The sequence below is a fragment of the Lynx rufus genome, unplaced genomic scaffold (assembly GCF_022079265.1).
Source record: "Lynx rufus isolate CCGP_SWC_20201006 ecotype Redwood Valley unplaced genomic scaffold, mLynRuf1.p SCAF_39, whole genome shotgun sequence".
NCBI classification, from domain to species: domain Eukaryota; kingdom Metazoa; phylum Chordata; class Mammalia; order Carnivora; family Felidae; genus Lynx; species Lynx rufus.
In genome coordinates this window covers 408,464-427,643 of record NW_025814855.1, presented here as the reverse complement: position 1 = coordinate 427,643, position 19,180 = coordinate 408,464, and the positions used below count along the sequence as shown (strand labels likewise).

The 19,180-nt window shown below is 45.8% G+C and overlaps 1 protein-coding gene and 1 long non-coding RNA gene across 4 annotated transcripts in view; one reads left to right on the top strand and one right to left on the bottom strand.

Moving 5' to 3' along the window:
- The first annotated feature begins 2,623 nt into the window (after positions 1-2,623).
- ZNF274 (zinc finger protein 274) overlaps positions 2,624-19,180 on the top strand; it is a 31,089-nt gene continuing 14,532 nt past the window's right edge. The window contains exons 1-4 of one of the 3 annotated variants that reach the window (XM_047094392.1): positions 2,624-2,700; positions 3,187-3,260; positions 4,016-4,142; positions 4,906-5,001. In XM_047094392.1, the coding sequence (XP_046950348.1) occupies positions 3,228-3,260; positions 4,016-4,142; positions 4,906-5,001 (256 nt within the window). In that variant the 5' untranslated portion in view covers positions 2,624-2,700; positions 3,187-3,227. The other 2 variants (XM_047094393.1, XM_047094394.1) reach the window with 2 other exon arrangements.
- Positions 6,354-13,461, bottom strand: LOC124522807 (uncharacterized). Its single transcript, XR_006964860.1, has 2 exons — positions 11,439-13,461; positions 6,354-7,027 (listed from the first exon to the last, which is right to left on the bottom strand). It is a non-coding gene; the product is annotated as an uncharacterized LOC124522807 (long non-coding RNA).

Sequence of the window (19,180 nt, the reverse complement as noted above, 5' to 3'; positions counted from 1 at the left end):
ATCATGACCTGAGCCAAAGTCGGATGCTCAACCGACTGAGCCACCCAGGCGCCCCAAGTTATATTTATTTTTTAATGTTTATTTATTGTTGAGAGAGAGAGAGGACAAGCAGGGGAGGGGCCAAGAGAGGGGGACAGAGGATCTGAAGTGGGTTCTGCACTGAGGCCAGTGAGCCCCATGTGGGGCTTGATGTGGGGCTTACCACCTAAGCTGAAGTCAGATGCGCAACTGACTAAACCACCCAGGTGCCCCATTAAAAGTTGTATTTAAAGTGGCTTTCATGAATAAGTCTCCAATAATATATTTATTGAAAATCACCTTTTAACTGAAAATCATGTTTTTATCCCATACCATATAAACAGAAATTGACAGAACTTCCAAGGGGACTTGCTTCCTTAAGATGTTAAGGTCCTTCATCAAACTGGATGATGAACCATGACAAGCATCCCCAGTCACATCCAACACAAAGCGAAAATAACATGACTAATTAATGTGGCTCTGTCACACTACCTAGGGCTATAACATAGATTTTTTTTTTAAGTCAAAATATGGAAAAGGAAGAAGCCAAATTACTTACAGAATGGAGATTGTATTTTCTCTACAATAGCCACAAGAAAATCCAAGGAAACACTCTTAGTATAAAAGACTTCTTCTCAGTTTCTGAGTAAATACTAATCAAAATCAAGACCGTCTTATTGCAACAAATATGATGAACAATGTGCAGCTGGCAGGTAGATGCTCTCCACAGTAACAATAAAAATTAACAACTCCTGGGCGCACCTGAGTGGCTCAGTCCATTAAGCATTCAACTCGATTTCAGCTCAGGTCATGATCCCAGGATTGTGTAATCGAGCTCTGTGATGGGCTCTGCACACATTGTGGAGCCTGCTTAAGATATTTCTCTCTCTTTCTTTCTCTCTCTCTCAACAAATAAATAAATAACAACGCCTGGAACAAGTTTGGCAGGCTGTGGACAGGATGACCCAAAGGGAGGCATAGGGTTGCTAAAACCTGCTGGGAAATTCCAAGAGGAGAATCCACCAAGTCTGGGGCCCAAGAATATTAGGAGAGCCCCGAGAACATCAAAGCCTGGACCCTGAAGAAGTCAAGACCACAGTAGGCCCTGGGACCTGACCAAGATGAGAAAACACCAGATACTGGACTCTGAGGAAGATAAGAGACTACTTAGTCCTTGGCCCCCAGGGAAGACGAGCACACACCAGATCATGGGCAGAAACAAGTCTTCTTTCATTTCCTAGACAGGGGCACCATGGCTCCCAGAAGAGGACACTGCGCAGAGGATCCTACCCATCCCACTCCTCCTCCCTGACCAAGATTCTTTGCTTACCCAAACTTTAGTCGGATTCCCCTGAACCCTCTCCCCAACAACCTTCCATGTACTTCCTTGTAGAATCCAGTTTTAGCAAGAATCCTGTCAGTTTAATAAGAATTCTCTACCCTTGAAAACTGATCAAACTTCATCCCCACGACTGCCCCCAGGTGGTATCAGATCACCTAGGCCTGCCTTCAGCAATAATCTTATTAGGTTGGTACAGCCAAAAGCCGCCGGACTGTGTATTTATCAGCTAACACCCCCAACTCTAACTTGTTTAGTTATAAATCCCCACTTGATCTGCTGGTATTCAGAATTGACCCCAAGTCTATACTGGAGTGTGTCTTCCCCTGTAGCTACATTATGGTGAATAAAATTTATTTCCACCGTTTTAGCTTATGTCTAGCTCTGGTTTTCTTTGACAACCTACCCCCACACCCGTTCCTAGGGTACAGTTAACCCTGCCTTTCTACACACAACTTGAGTGGACATTTAAGCCTGACCCTTCTCCCCTGCCTACAACTGGAGGACACAGAGCCGCACCACCAGCACCTTCGGGGCAGGCCCGCCCTCCTTTCCTCTCAGGACCTAGGCGGTCTCCAACACATTTCCGGCCCTCCCTCCCCCTCCTAACTTCTTCCTCCCCCTCCTGCCCTTCTTCCTCCCCTTATACGAGGAACGGCATTTAGCACCGCCCCCACTCACTTCCGTCCTTCCTACAACAGCCTCCTCCCAGTATTTGGGTGGACTTTAGCTCCTCCCCCCTCCTACCCGCTCTCCGCCCGCTCCTCCTCCTCTCCCCGAGCTTGGAGGGACGTTAGCTCCGCCCTCTGTACGCTTCCCTCCCACGCGGTTCCTGCCCTTCCTTCCTTCACGTTGGGTAGGAATAGCAGCCCCAACCCTCTACGCTTCAGGCCCTGCCCGCTCTTCCTCCTCCGCCAAGGAATGTAGTAATCCTTCCCGCCATTCCTCCACCCAACTTTAATCTACTTCCGGCCCACCCCCTCTGCTCTCCGTCCCTTCCCCAACTTCCGGTCCTTCCCACGAGTGGTCGCCCTCGTGGCGGAGCACGACTCTGTTCTGGCCTGCGCCGCTGCTTGGTAAAGTGTTGAGGCCCCGCGGCCTGGCGTACCCGACTCAAGCCCCCCCGCCTCCCGACCCAGCTGGACCACCAAGGGTCGCTGGCGAGTGCCCTCTTCCGGCCCGCCCAGGCTTCGCTTGCCATCCGAGATGGCCGGCCAACATGGCCGCCGCCTGGGAGAGGTCGGGCGGGCACGCCGCAGGGGTGGCTGGGAGTTGTAGTCCGGCCCTGCGCGCTGACGCATTTCGCCGCGGGCCGACGGTCGCCATTGTGCGCCGCGCACTGGGTGAGTGTGGCGCGAAATCCGCTCCCGTCGGGCGCTGTGCGGAGACATCCCGGGGCCACTCTTCGGGGTGTGCGGCCTCAGTCCCTTCCCCGCCAACCTCTGGAGTCCAAGGCCGGTCTTGCCTGCCGTCTTCCTGCTGCGGGGCCGGAAGGGGCGGTGTGGTCGGGAACCCGGGGCCCAAAGGGAAGACAACTCCCTCCAGGCGTGGGGCTTAAGGTGGGCCGACCCGTTCTGGGCGCGTGCGGACTAGGGAAGGGTGTAACTTCCTCTGGGTGAGAAAGGTATGAAGACGATCTCCTCTTGACCAGGGGGAAACCGGCCCTCCAGGCGTCGGGGAGAAGGTGGAGACGACCCCTTCAGCGCGTTTTTCTAGGTGGCGGGTGGACCTGTTATTTCACATTGATGATGCCGGTTCTGGGCTAAGTAGGGGGCTCCCTTCCGCATAGACCTAACACCCCTTCCACCTCCCAAATTCGACCTTCTCAGGACTGCCCACTCCCACGAGGTACGTCGAGGAGAAGGAAGGTATGGCCTCCGGGCTTCCGACGGCCTGGTTTCGTGTGAGTAGAGGCTTCTTTGAGTTTCTGAGTCTACCCCGGGATCGGGGGGTGGGGGGGGCAGGGTGGTAGTGAGATGCCACCTTCCCTTGAGATGCCTTCAGGCTCCAGAGCATCTTCGGGAGGATTGAGAGACTAGCTGGGCATGAGAGACTTTGCTGAATGGAGGAACCGCTGGTTGTTTAGCTTTCCAAGGGAATGGTTAGAGTACAGGTCAGGTTCTGGGGGACTCTAGTTTATCCTCTGTATCGAGGATAGGTATTGACAGGTTTAAGTAGGGATTAGGTTCATATTTACATTTCAGTAGCCATTTTGGCATCAAAGCTGGAGGGGATGAGAGCTCTATCACTAGGAAAAAAACGATAGAGGAGGATGGATCCTTGACCAGTGAAGGAAGTAGAAGCAGCCTAGGCGATGGACGGGAGCTGAAGGCTTGGGTGTGATGATTCAGCTCGCAGAATTCCCTAATGAGACGCATAGACGCTAATACTAGTACTGGAATGTCCAAGTAAATAAAAAATGGGAGATCTTCAGCGAATAAAGAACTCTCTCTGGCTTCACATGTCCTCCCTGCTGTGACCTGAATAGGGTCAAGCTTGGGTTTGCTCAATTTCAGACAAACGCAGAAACACACGAGACGTCGGGAATGCTTTCAGGTCATCTTGTAGACTGTGCCCTCATGTGCTGGGTCAGCCTTTCCCTTCCTGTCAGCGTGGGTGATGACAGACCCTGGCTGAACAGAAACCTGTGGGTTTTAGGAACCAGTGACCTTTGAAGATGTGACCTTGGGTTTTACTTCAGACGAATGGGGACTGCTGGACCTCGAAAAGAAGTCCCTGTACAGGGAGGTGATGTTGGAGAACTACAGGAACCTGGTCTCAGTGGGTAAGGATGGCCTCCATGTCAATAAAGATCTGCGCTTTGCAGCACGAATGTGGTGCCTCTGAAGTGTGTGTCTGCTTTGGCTCAGGCTGCAGGGATCAGAGTGCAATTGTCAAGGTCCTGGAGTCTGAGGGAGAGGGCTTTACTTTGTACCTGTAGGGAAAGGGCATCTTCACATGACTTCTAAAGCTGCCTAGTCCATCCCTCAGAGGCCTTGAGTTGCTAGGGAGGTAGGTCTATCAGGAATGTTTCCAGCTACAGTAGTAGATGTTCATTTTTGTAACAATTCTGGAGGATGTGGGGTCAGTGTCCCAACAGATCAGAAGTATCATTGAAGACTGATCCCTTCCATTTCCCTGTGCTTAGTGTGAACTTTTCCACGCTTATGTTAGTGTCTGCATGGCTGAGGCACCCAACATCATATCCATGTTCAGGGCAGAAAGAAGGCGAAGGGGCAGTCCTGACTAGTTCTCTTCTCACACCTGCCATTATTTAGCAAGAAAAAAAAAAGGCCCTAACGTCTCCAGCTGACAGATTTCCCTTTGTGTCTTGCTGGCCAGAACTGGGGTCCCACTGCCACTTTTATTGGCAAGGGAGTCCAGGAAGGCAAGTAACTGACAAAGGGGATGGATTGCATTATCATCACTGCTGTAGACCAGAAGTCATGCCCTTGCAGGGAAGAATTCAGGGACAGCATGTGCCACAGGAGGAATGCATTTTCTCCTGAACACAGACCCCCAAGCCCTGTCTCTTTTCCCTTGGGCAGAACATCAGCTTTCCAAGCCAGATGTGGTATCTCAGTTAGAGGAGGAGGAAGCGCTCTGGTCGGTGGAGAGAGGAATTCCTCAAGACACCTTTTCAGGTGAGACCCAGGCCCATGGGAGTCCTGGCAGGGAATGGGCTGGTTAGTCAGGGACTGGTGTCTTAGAAAACAAGGTGACAGGGGAAACCCCCAGATGGGGTGCTGTGATGACTAGCTCAGACATGCAGCATCAGACTGTTTCTTCCTCTGGTCTGAGTCAGGGGCATACTACTTGGTTTAATGAGAATTTGTTACCAGTGGCCAGTTGACTGTTAGGGGCTCCTCTGCTCTACTACTCTTCCTTCATGTGATCACCAGTAACTGGTGCATCTGGCCAGACTTTTTTTTATAGATGTTTTCATGTGTGTATATGAATATGTTTATGACTTGGGGGTGTTCTACTGGATACAAACAGGTCTGTTGTATCCATTTTAACAGTTGCTATGTAGTCCACATTTGATGTTTCCTCTTGATAGTCTTTCAGGTTGTTGCAAAAAACATTATTGCATATTTTTTGTTGTTGCATATTCAAGTTGGGGTGTTTTTTGTTTTTGTTTTTGCAGGTAGGATTTCTTAAAATAGAATTTTAGAATCAACCAAGATAGAAGCTAAAAATCTGGTAGCAACAGATTGCTCTCTAAAAAATACATATAGCTGCTCAATTACATGAAAGCTTTTTCCCCTTCATTGCCAGTGATTTTTTTTTTTTTAATTTTTTTTTTTCAACGTTTATTTATTTTTGGGACAGAGAGAGACAGAGCATGAACGGGGGAGGGGCAGAGAGAGAGGGAGACACAGAATCGGAAACAGGCTCCAGGCTCTGAGCCATCAGCCCAGAGCCCGACGCGGGGCTCGAACTCACGGACCGCAAGATCGTGACCTGGCTGAAGTCGGACGCTCAACCGACTGCGCCACCCAGGCGCCCCTGCCAGTGATTTTTAATGATCTTTTTAAGGTTGGCAGATCTGATACTATGTTTAGTTTGTTGACATTTCCCTCATGAAGCTTACACATATTTTTATGTTTATGGACCATTTGTACTTTGGTGAGTTTATATACTTCCCCTTTTTTTTTTTTTTTTCTTCTTTCTGGGAACTCTGTATTAATTATGGGTATTGATACTACAAATATCCCAGACCAACATTTATTTATCTTCTACCTTTAATTTTTTTTAATGTTTATTTATTTTTGAGAGAGCACAAGTGGAGGAGGGGCAGAGAGAGAGGCAGACACAGAATCCAAAGCAGGTTCCAGGCTCTGAGCTGTCAGCACGGAGATCAATGTGGGGCTTGAACTCACGAACCGTGAGATCATGACCTGAGCTGAAGTCGGATGCCTAACCGACTGAGCCACCCAGGCGCCCCCATTTATCTTCTACCTTTAAATTTAGTTTTCATAAAGAAGTTATATAATTTAGGTATTTTTCCTTTCAGATCTGTTTTTATTCCTATCCCATTCATAGATAGGCAGATTTCATAAATACTTTCTTGTATTTCAGGGTTTTTTGTTTGTTTTTGTCTGATTGTTGCACTTATCTGGAGTTCTTTGTGTATATGGTATGGAGCATATGTTCTTTCAACAAATTTTGACTAGATTCTTCTGCTTATTGGAAACACCGTCCTTATTACAGACTAAATTTCCGTGGTACTTATTGGGCATAGGCTTTGGTCTTGGTCCCTTCTGCTTCGTTGATCTTAGTCTGAGTACACATACTGCTGTACATATGGTAGTTTTATAACTTGGATAAATGATAGTTCTCTCATTATTTCTAAAAAAACCCAAAAAAACAAACAAAAAAAACAAACTATGAACTATTTTCACCCACCTGGTTTGCAAGATGAGTGCTTGACATCAGTTTGTCAGGGGTTCATTAAGAAAATCCTGTTAGCATGATTGCATTTAGAATTCCTTGATGCAGAATTGGTCTAGTCGAGTTTTGGCGCAAGTGTACAAAGAGGGATCTCACTTCACTGTGCTATGTCAGGCCTTCTGAGTGCTGTTGGGCTTTCACTGTAGTGGCTGCTGTTAATCTGCTCAGGTTAATCCTCTGCACTCTTGCGTAGTTGGTCCAGATGAACCTGTCATGCTGTTAAGTTCTCTTATTAGTTATAACAGTCTTACTAGAGCCTCAATTTTCTCAGTACAGTCATTTTACCAGCAAGTATAAAGGAGGAGGCAATCATATTAGTATTGTTTTACTCTTGCCCAGTTACATAATGACCTTTGTCACAGCTGGTACTTCCAAAACACTGAAGTTGAGAGTGTGAAGAGTGAGTGACCTAAATGGGAAAGTTTCTGGGTCTTGACAAGCATGATGCTGGACTCTGCTTTGATTCAAGTCAGTTTTATCTGGACAAAGCAATAGTCATCTAGCCCTTTCTAATAAATGAAAATCAGTAATAGCCCGTTTTCCCTAATAGTCATGCCAAGGTGATCATAGTGATTTTCTCCTTTGAACAGTTAACACAGTGACATAATAAATGTAGAAGTGCCCTTGTAAGAGCTGCTGGCATCCACAGACAGATCCATATTCATAAATTAGGTTCAGGAGGTGGGTGGATTTCTTTTTTGTGTTTATTATCTTTTAAAAAAAAATTTTTTTTTAACGTTTATTTATTTTTGAGACAGAGAGAGACAGAGCATGAACGGGGGAGAGTCAGAGAGAGGGAGACACAGAATCTGAAACAGGCTCCAGGCTCTGAGCTGTCAGCACAGAGCCCAACGTGGGGCTCGAACTCACGGACCGTGAGATCATGACCTGAGCCGAAGTCGGCTGCTTAACCGACTGAGCCACCCAAGCGCCCCGATTATCTTTATCAGCTTTGTAAAGAAAACTTTGGATGCTCTCTTCTTCCCTTTGTTTTCTGTGTTCTAATGCAAATGACATTGGAACTACCTGCTTCTGGTAGTATTCAGTTACGAAATCTGCACCTGATCCCCATCTTTGGTGATGTCCGTTTGCCACAACATAGACTGCCATCTCTATGAATCTCTGAGCCCTTTTTCTGAACTCAGTTTGATGGCTCAGTATTAGTGGTTTTTCTTTTCCATAGAGTCATTCTTTTCATCCTCTTCATTGAAAACCTCTCTAACATCCATTAGCACAGGTCACTAAATTATATGTCACCTGGAAGGTCCCCAGCAACACAAGCACTTTGTATCCACCCATCATGGTGTCTTTTCCCCCTGGCTGTTCCCTGTGATCTAGCCTCCCAAAGTCCCTTCCTGTCTTGTGGCTCTGATTGTGGCAGGTCTGTGTCTCATCCTCCCTGAAGCTCAAATCCCGTGTCCCGTGTTGGCAGACCTTCCAGCCTTGTACTTCTGGATGATCCAGTAGTTCCCTGAATCTAGTTGCCATGAGGGATTTGGGGCACCTGTGGTTCTGTACGTCTCAGGGAGAGTTGGCTTGACAGGTGCCAGGAGATTCTGAGGTGATAACCCAGAGTGAGAGACCACATCCAGAGAGGCTTATAAGGACATTTTATTACAGACTAGGCCTCAGGTGCCTGACTCCTCTCTGCTCTGTCACGATGAGTCCTTTACGTGTTGTTTTCCCTCCACTGCCTCCCCTTTTACACCTCACAAATACTTGTGGAACTCCTCTTGTGTTCCATATAGTATACTAAACACTTTGGTAGTAAACCAAAGACCTAAAGTAATCCCTGATACTGTGGACTTTGTAGTCTAATAGATTATGACCTCTACAAACACGTTCCCCAGATATAACTCTGTAAAGATGAGTAGTGGTTAAATACTGAGAAGGGAAAGAGTGTAAAGTGGGGGCCATGAATAATTACACTAGAGGAGGTATTTTGAGGGGCACTGCAGGGGTGAGCTTTAAGCCAATCCCCAAAGTGAAAGAATTCTACACACCTATAAGAGTGGTGGTGAAGAGAGCTTCCAAGCACAGAAACAGCATTTGGGGTGACCATGAAAATGGAACAAGCTTGGCACATTCAGGGAACATGGAGTCACCCAGTGGGCTGGTAGGAGGTAACTGAGGTATACTGACAGGCAGGTTAGGTTTGGCAGAACACACAGGGCCTTCACTGTGAAGGTAGTTTGGTTTTTATCAGGCAGATGTGTGGTACAGCTTTTCAAGCTCACTGCAGGTGCTTAGGAAAAAAGAACTTAATAGGATGCAGATGGAAGTAAGGCAGGTTACCGTGGTAGTACTGCCTAAGGAAGAAGTGAGGTCACCTGGCCTGAGAGTAGCAGAGGGTTTGGGGAGAAGCTGGCATCGGCTTCTCCCCATTCATAGTGGATTCACTGGGGCCAGGTGAGTAATGGCCAAAGGAAAGGAAGCTGCCAAGAATCTCTCGTAGGTGAAGGCTTCAGGGATTTCCTGTGAGTATTCTTTGTAATGTATGCATTTACCATATATGTTCTTTTTCTATATATCAACATCCAACTTTAAAAGAAGAAAAAAGAAAAATTACTACTCCTGAATTTTTGGTTTTAATCAATAATACGAGGAAATCTGGCAAAGGCAAAAACTTTTGAAGGGTAGAAATAGAGGTTTTGGTTTTACTTTTGTAATGTTTATTTCTGAGAGAGAGTGAGCGAGCACATGCACACAAACAGGGGAGGGGCAGAGAGAGGGAGGAACAGAGGATCCAAAGCAGGCTTTGCTGACAGCAGAGAGCCCCACAAGAGGCTTGAACTCACGAATTGCAAGATCATGACCTGAACCGAAGTCAGACCTTAACCAACTGAGCCACCCAGACACCCCTGGTTTTACTTTTTATGTTGAAATAATTTTTTAGACAGTTTACATAGAACTCCCTAATAGCTTTCACCTAGATTCAAGAGTTTGTGGAATTGTCACATGTCTTGACTGGTTCTGTTAAATAAGTATGAATGAGAAGGGACTGAGAGACATCCAAGTACAGGTTTGTGAAGCCAGCTGAGTGCACCTCTCTGGACTCGAGAAGGAGGTCCCAGCAGTGCATAAAGACTTGGGAATCCTAGATGTTTGGAATAGCGTGTTCTATTTACCATCGGATGAGACAACCATCTCTAGCAGTGGTCTGTCTCCCATCACTAGTGTAGCTGTGCCTTTCCCTAACTCAAGGGACTGAGTTTAAGTCGAAAGCTCAGCCTTTCTGAGGCAACTCATTTTGTATGGCTATCCAGCTGTCCCTGATAGCAAAAATGGCAGCACAGACATTGGTGGAAGCAGAAGGGAAACTTAGTAATAAGTGCTTAAGACAGAGGGCATTGGTTTTTAATGTTTTTTTGTTTTAAATTAAAAAAAAAATTTTTTTTATTTTTGAGACAGAGAGAGATGGAGCATGAGCAGGGGAGGGGCAGAGAGAGGGCGAGACACAGAATCTGAAGCAGGCTCCAGACTCTGAGCTGTCAGCACAGAGCCCAACGTGGGGCTCGAACTCACGAACCACCAGATCATGACCTGAGCTGAAGTCGGATGCTCAACCCATTGAGCCACCCAGGCACCCCAGGGCATTTGTTTTTAAGAAGGCACTGATTTGGGAAGATACTGTGAAGATCAGGAATATGGACGATATTTGATGGCACTCAAACCTTTAGCCACTGCTCAGTGTCCTTTCAAGGAAGTATTGCCATTCTGTGTAGTTTGGGTAGAAAACTTGAGATCTGGGCACCTGGGTGGCTCAGTAGGTTAAACATCTGACTTTGGTTCAGGTCATGATCTCGCAGTTTGTGAGTTCAAGCCCCAGGTTGGGCTCTGTGCTAACAGCTCAGAGCCTATGGCCAGCTTCGGATTCTGTGTCTCCCCCTCTCTGCCCCTCCCATGCTCATGCTCTGTGTCTCTCTGTCCTCAACAATAAATAAACATTAAAAAAAAATTGGAAAAAAAAAAAAACTTGAGATATAATCTAGATTTAATCATTGATAAGCAATAGGGTGAAGACACTATATTGAAGATCGTGATTATAGGAAAGCCTGCAAGACATTTAACTTTTTTGACTTGACAAGTAATGAAGCAGGAGAGATGAGCCATACAAATATGAATGTAGCAATACTCAAATCAGTGCAAACTTTAGTAGAAAAAAATAACATCTACAAGAAGATTGTTTTTTGGAAGGAAGAGAAGAAAATCCTCTTCTAGATTTCATTCATCCCTTGTGTAGTCTGAGAGGATTCATATGGGCTATAAAGCAGACACAGGGGATGTAGAAAATCAGTTGTTTTATACAAAGGATAATCCATTCAAGAACAAGACTGAAAAAATGTGTTTAATGTGAGAAGGCCTGTTTTCATTCAGCCTTTAACTAAGGCTCACATGGGAGGAGACTAACATGCAAAGACCTTGAATGGAGGAACTCATGTGCATGAATTTTTTGACATGAGAACTCAAACAGGGTAGAAACCCCAGGAATATGATCCTAGCAGGAAAGGCTTCTGGCCTGATTCACTGTGACTTGAGAAAACTCATATTGGACCCCCCCCCCCCCCCGCCAAAAAAAAAACCCAGTTGTAATGAATTTGGGAAAGTTCTTAGATCAAATAATTACCTATGAGAACTCCAAAGCCAAGGGACTATGATTGTGTAAAAAGGTTTCTTTCAAGCACAGCTCTCTTACTCAGGATCATGAGAATGTAATCGGGTCTTAGGAAGGCTTCAGGAGTCACAGAACCCACTGGCAAGAAGCCCTTCAGTAGGAGTCCTCATTGTATTCAACATCAGAGGACTCCTATGAGAGCAGATCCTCAATGTAATCCGTGCAGGCAAATCATTAGCCTTAGCTCCCACCTTATTTGACAGAACAACAAAACAGAAAACTTACACTGGAGAGAACCACACTGAATAATAAAAATGAAATGTCTCATCCTATTTTTATACCAGATAAGTCATACAGAAGGCAAGTTCTAAATAAAATTTTGATCACATATGTATACAAATACAGAAAAAGAGGTCTTTTCCAACTTGTTCTGTTATCTGACTGAACACCTAGAACAAATATTAAACAAGAGAGCAGGTGTCTTTATTTCAGTTTCCCATATATATCCCCAGTTGCTAAGACAATGACTCCATCTCTAGCTCAGGAAACTGTTGAGTGAATAAATGATTGAAGAAATTGTAAAAAAAACAAGAGGATGTCTTCAAAGAGGAGACTATGAAGACAAGGCCAGGCTTTGAGACAAGAGGGTAGGTAAGGGATGATAAGGGGCAATCTTGAGATATATAGTGCTATTAAGAACTCTGAAAGGCTCACATCCTAGGGAGTGAGTCAAGAATTTAGAATCTTGAGTGACTATCAAAACATTTTGGCAGGAATCCAGCCTAGCAGAGTGTGGTAACACTGTGTAAACCTTTATTCAAGAATACATTCTGTGACCCTCCACGTATTTGCTCATTAGGACCCATGTAATCTTGATCCTTCTATCTGGAAACCGTTCTGCCTGGTGTCCAAATATAATACCTAGGGTAATTTCAAGACCTGAAAATGCCCTCACTATTAATTAAATAAGGAAAACAAATGAACTACACATTTGACTCAAAGTCCTAAGGAAACAGAAAAGATAAATACAACACAAATAAATGAATCAAATGGAGAAGAAAAAAAGAACCCAAGAACTAATTTTCTGGAAAGACAAAAATTCAAAACCAACTTTGATTAAACAGAATAAATCAAAGGCAAGCTAAAAACTTATACAGGGAAATAACACTACACACATATTCAGCAACACATGTAATTTTCATTATAGAACTTTGTACAACAGTAACTGCGTGAGCCAGCTCCATGTACTGATATGAAAGTCTCCAAGATACGTGTATTTCTTCAATATGTATCTTTAATACGTATAAAGATAAGCAGATACACATAATATCATTTTTAAAAAAATATACATACAAGTTCAAATATGTGTGTCAGGTGGTAATCACTGAATGTAGATACTGACAGGCTGTGACAGCCTCCTGAGAAGGAAACTGCTACCTCCTTCCTGCTGTGTTACCAGTTCCTGACACAGCCTAGATGCCCAGAAATTAACAAACAACAAAATGGAAAGATTTCGGGAAAAGTGGAAGGTTGTCAAAATTGGTCCTAGGAAAAATGTTAAAATAATTTATAAAAATTTTTCAGAACAAAGTGGCCAGCTACTTATTATTACCTGGGCAGTGAGTATCTTCCAACTTCCTGTTAAAAGGCCATTTCGATGGAACACGAGCAGTTCAATTACAGAACAAGGCTGGAATGTTGACAGATTCTGCAAGGTATACATAGCATTTTTGTCACTAAAGCACAAAATGAGAAAAATATTAAAAAGGAAATATTGATAGCTCGTGACAATTAACCACCTTAAACTAATCCTTTGAAATAGTTAAAATAAGAGTTCATCGATGTGACAAATAACAATAGAGATGAATAGCCTTGGCTTACACAAGGAATACCCAATTTAACACAAAGATATTAATAGGTTTTTGAAATGGGATATAAGAATGAATTAAATGATTAGGAATTGGTTTTTTTTTTTGTTGTTGTTTTGTTTTGGGTTTATTTTGAGGAGGGGAGTGGCAGAGAGAGGCAGAGAAAGAATCCCAAGCAGGCTCCACCCTTGAACCTATGAACCATGAGCTGAAATCAAGAGTCAAACGTTTACCTGACTGAGATACCCAGGCACCCCGAAATGATTAGGAATTGTTAAGGAATAAATTATTAAGGCATTTCTATTTGAAACAAAATTTAAGTTAGTGGGATATAAAATAAGTAGAAGCAATAACTTTTGAGGGCTTATAAAAATTTTAAGTTTATGCATTCCCTTTCTTGACTTAAGTCCTTCCATCATTCCAGCCTCTAGAGAAGTGTTGGAGCCATTATACATTGGAAGCAGAAATGCAAGTCTCTGACCTAGCTGGTTGGGAAAGAAGCAGGAGTATAAACCAGGTGTCCTCTTACCCGGTGGCCTGCACTCCCAGCTACTGCTCAGGCTCCCAAGTGGAAGGGAACTTTGTAACAATAGCAATCCTCCCATGATAGTTTAAAGGTGGGACACAATTAAAATGCCAGTGAAATTTCCTGTAAATGACAGAAATACAGGAAAATCCAGAGAGCTAAAAAACTCAAAAGGCACTTTTTAAGGCTATGTCGAGCCATTATTTCTTGAGCGCCTGCAAAAATGCCACGAACTGTTACAGGGATGGGTCACAGTATTGAACATGGTGGTAAGGCCCCTGTCTTATGAATGGGCCTACATTCATTTCAGAGCAGCCACTAACACGTGACTGATTAAGCTTAAACAGACTAAAATGAACTTAACCAGTTTAGTTCCTTAGTCACAGCCATCTTTCAGATGGTCATTGGTCAGCTGCAGCTAATAGCTACTATGTTGGACAGTGTAGATCTACATTTCCTTAAAGAGAGCTCCATTGGGCAGTGCTGCTGTAGAAAAGGTAGAAAGGTGATAATTAACGAAACAGATATTTTGAGATAGCAGTCAGTGCTGTGAAGAAAAATGAAACAATGGAATATGCTAGCGGGAGGAGGCGTGGGTGGGCAATACTAGTTGAGAACTGCTCAGGAAGACAGTTCTGAGAGGACACAGAAGCTAAGAGCTGGATGAGGAAGGGGTATCAGGTGAAGATGTTGGGAAAGACTAACAGGCAGGGGTATGGCACACTCTGGCATGTATGAGGAAAATTAAGATAGTGGCTATGGGAAGCATAGCCTTTGGTGTAAAGGGCATAAAAGAACAGGGCTTGGATCCCAGCTGTATGTTCCCCAGTGTGGCTTTGGACAGGGCTCTTAGAGTCTCCCAGTATGGACTTCCTTTGTATAAGAATAGATGCTATTGCTTACTGGGACTATGGTGTGTAAAGCCCAGGTCTTGAGGGGTCTTCACGTAACTAACCACTGCTATTCGAAGACTCTGATGTTAAGATGACCATCAGCACCTTTGGGAGATCTTCTGCTGGGCCTGGCTTTAGGGTTTCTGATGCACAAGAACCAGCTGACATCCTCAGCAGTCCATGGGGGTAAACAAACTTCAAAGGCAATGCCATGGAGGGCCCAGAAGAGATGAAGAGTGATGGGGAGAGGAGGAGAAAAGGTGTAAAGCTGGGGGCATTCTGGACAAGGAGAAAAAGGAACAAGGGAGTGTGCACAGGGATGAGAGGAGCTGAGGTGAGCGTTCCTCCTGACCCTGCCCCCAACAAGATCTTGAAAGGTCATTGTTATTAGTTATTATTTTATTTGTGGACTGGTAGCCCTAGTGTACCTGGTTAGTCAGCGTTCACTGTGGAACTCTAAGCACTGAGGGAGATGGCTTACCCTGGAAGGGAAGAAGCAGACAGGGAAGTAAACTGTAAGAGGAGGAAGAAAAACATCCTCCATCATCCTTTCCTACATGCTATTCCTGGCTTTATGTAACCTAATCACTTAGAAAGAGGAAACTAAGGCCCAGAAGGATTACGCCCCTTTCCCAGAGGCTGGGTGAGTTTGTATAACAACCCACTAAATAGATAGTTGCAAGTGAGGGGACTAATTGCTAAAATTCTACACATACACACACCACCGGTCATTCAGGTGGTGGATTGAAAACCAGTACTTGGCGAGTGCCTGGGTGGTTCAGTTGGTTAAGAGTCCCACTCTTAATTTCAGCTGGGGTCATGATCTGACTGTTCTGTGAGTTCCAGCCCTGCATTGGGGGATCGGAGCTTGCCTGGGATTCTTTGTCTCCCTCTCTCCACCCTTCCCCTGCTCAAGCTCGCTCTTTCTCTCTCAAAATAAATAAATATTTTATTTATTTATTTTTTTACATTTATTTATTTTTGAGACAGAGCATGAATGGGGGAGGGTCAGAGAGAGGGAGACACAGAATCCGAAACAGGCTCCAGGCTCTGAGCTGTCAGCACAGAGCCCGACGCGGGGCCCGAACTCACGGACCGCGAGATCATGACCTGAGCCGAAGTCGGCTGCTTAACCGACTGAGCCACCCAGGCGCCCCAATAAATAAATATTTAAAAAAAGAAAAGAAAACCAGTACTTGGAGCTGCAGTTGATACAGATTATTTTGTGCAGCCCCACACAGATGAGTGGGTCAGTCAGCCCGAGCTATGCGCCAGTGAGTTGAAGATCCAGTTTCAACTCTGCCAGCTGTAAACTTAAGAGTACATTTTCTCTGTGAAGTGAGGTGAATACTTTCCTGACAGCACAGGAAAGGTTACCTTAGCGGCCTTGGGGGATGATCCAGAGGACTGCAGTGACTAGAATGACACTTACCCATCAGCTTGCAGGTTGTGGCCCATCTCATTGACCACATAGCACCCAGGAGGAGCTTTACAATAACCCTGCGGAATATATGTTGTCCTGAATGTCTGCTACTGCAGGGAGAGCCAGGCTGCAGATCCACTGAGCTCCCAGCACCACAAGGATGGGCAGAGTTCTCCATATCCACACCTAGACAGGCTGTGAAACTTAAAATGGTTAAGAGTTAACATTTTAATGAGCATTCAATTCAAGATTTTGAGAAATTGCCCTAGTGTCCCCCAAAGATAGGAGGAACAAAACACATGATCCAAGACTAAAGGAGAAATAAAATTAGAAATGGAGAGTGGATGGGAGTAGAATGAAAAGAACCTACAGTTAATTTTCTTGAGGGATAAAGTACTAAATAATCCGCGTGATTAAGCAAGAAGTAAAAAACGAAAGTTTTAGAAGTTAGAAAGTTGTGAAGCATTGTGGAGAATGAAGATTTCAAGTGTCATGCATGATTATTACTCAAAATGTTGCCTGTGGCCCAGCAAGGAGCGGCCAGGGAGCGCTACCCGCCCCCCCCGCGCCCCCCCCCCCTCCCCTGCTTCCTAATATCCCTTAACTGGGGCACTTTTCAAGCCCAGCCCTGCTGGGAATCCGGGAAATTGTCATCCTTGGCTTCCTGAGTTGTTCTCAGGGCAGTTTGAAGCTCTGAGAACGCTAACTGGAAGTGGGGAAATGAATTTTGCTTTTAAATCAACAATCTGGAGGGGAAAATGAACCCCCAGAAATCCTAGGGAACAGGAAGGTAATTAAATCCTGAAGACAAGGATAAATATAAATGAGTTGGGAAGGGCAAGCCCCCAAATAAAATTAATAGAAAAGTTTGTTTAGGGAAGGAGGTCAGAAATAGGAGATCAACGTAGTTATTTTTATCAAGGAAAAAAAATCCCTTGGACTAGGATTTTGATTCTAGGACTCTTGATCTTGTGGTGAATTCGAGCCCCACATTGGGTGGGGATTACTTAAAAAGTCTTTTAATAAAAATCTGTTTAAAAAAAAAAAAAAAAAAAAACTAGGAAAGGAGTGACTGGCGATGGCCGAGATTAAAAGCGCGGCCCAGGACGTGTTTTGCAACCCCAAGCGCCCAAGGCCCGTCCGGGGCAGCGGGCCCGGCCCCACCCATCGCTGGTGACTCCTGACCTCGAGCTGACTCACTTCTCGAAGAGCGTGCCAGCAATTTCCAACACCGGTTAGATCTGTGAAACCAGTAAACCGAGGAAACCATAGACGAGCCAAGGTCTGTAATCCGGAAATTTGGAGGGGGAGGGAAAAAAAAACCCAAAAAACATCCTACGCAAACGGGGAGGAATGTAGAATCGGGGATCCGAAAATGGATAAGGAATCCGGGCGCTCGCTCCCTTGGGGGAAGCGACTGCGATCCTCAGCCCTGCGCCTGCCCGAAGGGTGAAAACTGGCAGACCGGGAAGGTGTATATTGAAGTTCCAGCTGCGCCGGCGCCGCCCCAGGGTGCGTCAGCCGTCGCGAAGGGGGGCGGGGGAGGGAACGAGAGTGCAGGAGGCCGAGAGCCCAGCAACTCGCCAAGGGGCGGCCGTCCGATCTGGGCCTGGGTCGCACCCACAGCTTCAACATGGCCGCTCCGGAAGTGTGCACCGCGAAGGGCCCTGGGAGTTGTAGTGGCCCGGCACCAGGCTCGTGATGCACGTCCGGACGGGGGGGTCGGGGCGTGGCTATGGGGACGTGGGCGGTGTCGTCCCGTTTACCCGGTGGGAGGGGGACGGAAGCTTCAGCTTCCCGAACGCGGGCCGCAGTGTACCTGTGGCTGCGGCCTCCGCCAGCGCCACCCTCCCGGACGCCGCGGTGCTGGAAGGCCGGCCGGGCCGCTGCTTAACAGTGCGGGTGGCGCGCAGGCAGCCGCTGCTCTTCGGGTCTTTCCGAGTTTGTGTGTTTAAACAACACGGGTGCGGTCACTTCACACTTCCTGCTGCGCTCTTTTACTTCACGTGACGGGAGCTTTCCTCCGATGTAATGATCACACTAAAACCAGCGTAATTTTTAATGCTTACCTGGGAATCTTTCAGTTTTCTTGAACGGTGCTTTAGCACTACCTGTGTTTTCCAGTTTTGCTCCGTCCTGCACCCCTGCTCAGGAAACGTGTGTTGTGGGAAAAAGACCACCCAAATGAGGACATGCGGAGGCCATCTACTCAGGCCACTGTAGCAGGGCGTTTGCCACCACACCTAGTGTTTAGTTGAGACTGGCAGGGAGGCAGGCGTGGGAAAATTTATAGCGGAAAAAAGGAAGGTTCTGACTGGAGGTTATTGACTTGGGGGTGAAAAAAAAAACTGGCGGTCAAACAGGTCAAACAAGTCCTGAGGTTGCGGGGTCAGGGTTCTATTGTCGTATGCTGTCTGGCCTTTGTCTCCAAATACTCTTCTCTTGGTGTCTCTACAGTGGTCTTCCTCTCCAGATAGTTCCCTGAACAGGATTAACCAGCTGAAAGTCCCCGGGCATTGATTGCCCTGGCATTAGTTGCTAAGGCTTTGAGTTCATGCTGGAAGTTCCTTTGCAGGTAGAGTTGTGCTAATCAGGTATATTCAAAACAGCAAGTGTGAGCGGGCACATTTGCTCTTGACATCAGCCGGACCATTTCTATTTTTATAAACAAACAAGCCTAATTGGAAGTAAACCATAATCCGTGATTTACATTTTTTCTATTTACTTTTTTTTTTAATTTTTTTTAATGTTTATTTATTTTTGAGACAGAGAGAGACAGAGCATGAACGGGGGAGGGGCAGAGAGAGAGGGAGACACAGAATCCGAAGCAGGCTCCAGGCTCCGAGCTGTCAGCACAGAGCCCGACGCGGGGCTCGAACTCATGGACGGTGAGATCATGACCTGAGCTGAAGTCGGACGCTCAACCGACTGAGCCACCCAGGCGCCCCTCTATTTACTTTTTAAAAAATGTTTATTAATTTACTTTTGAGAGAGAGAGGGAGTGCAGGAGCACAAGCCAGGGAGGGGCAGAGAGAGGGGGAGAC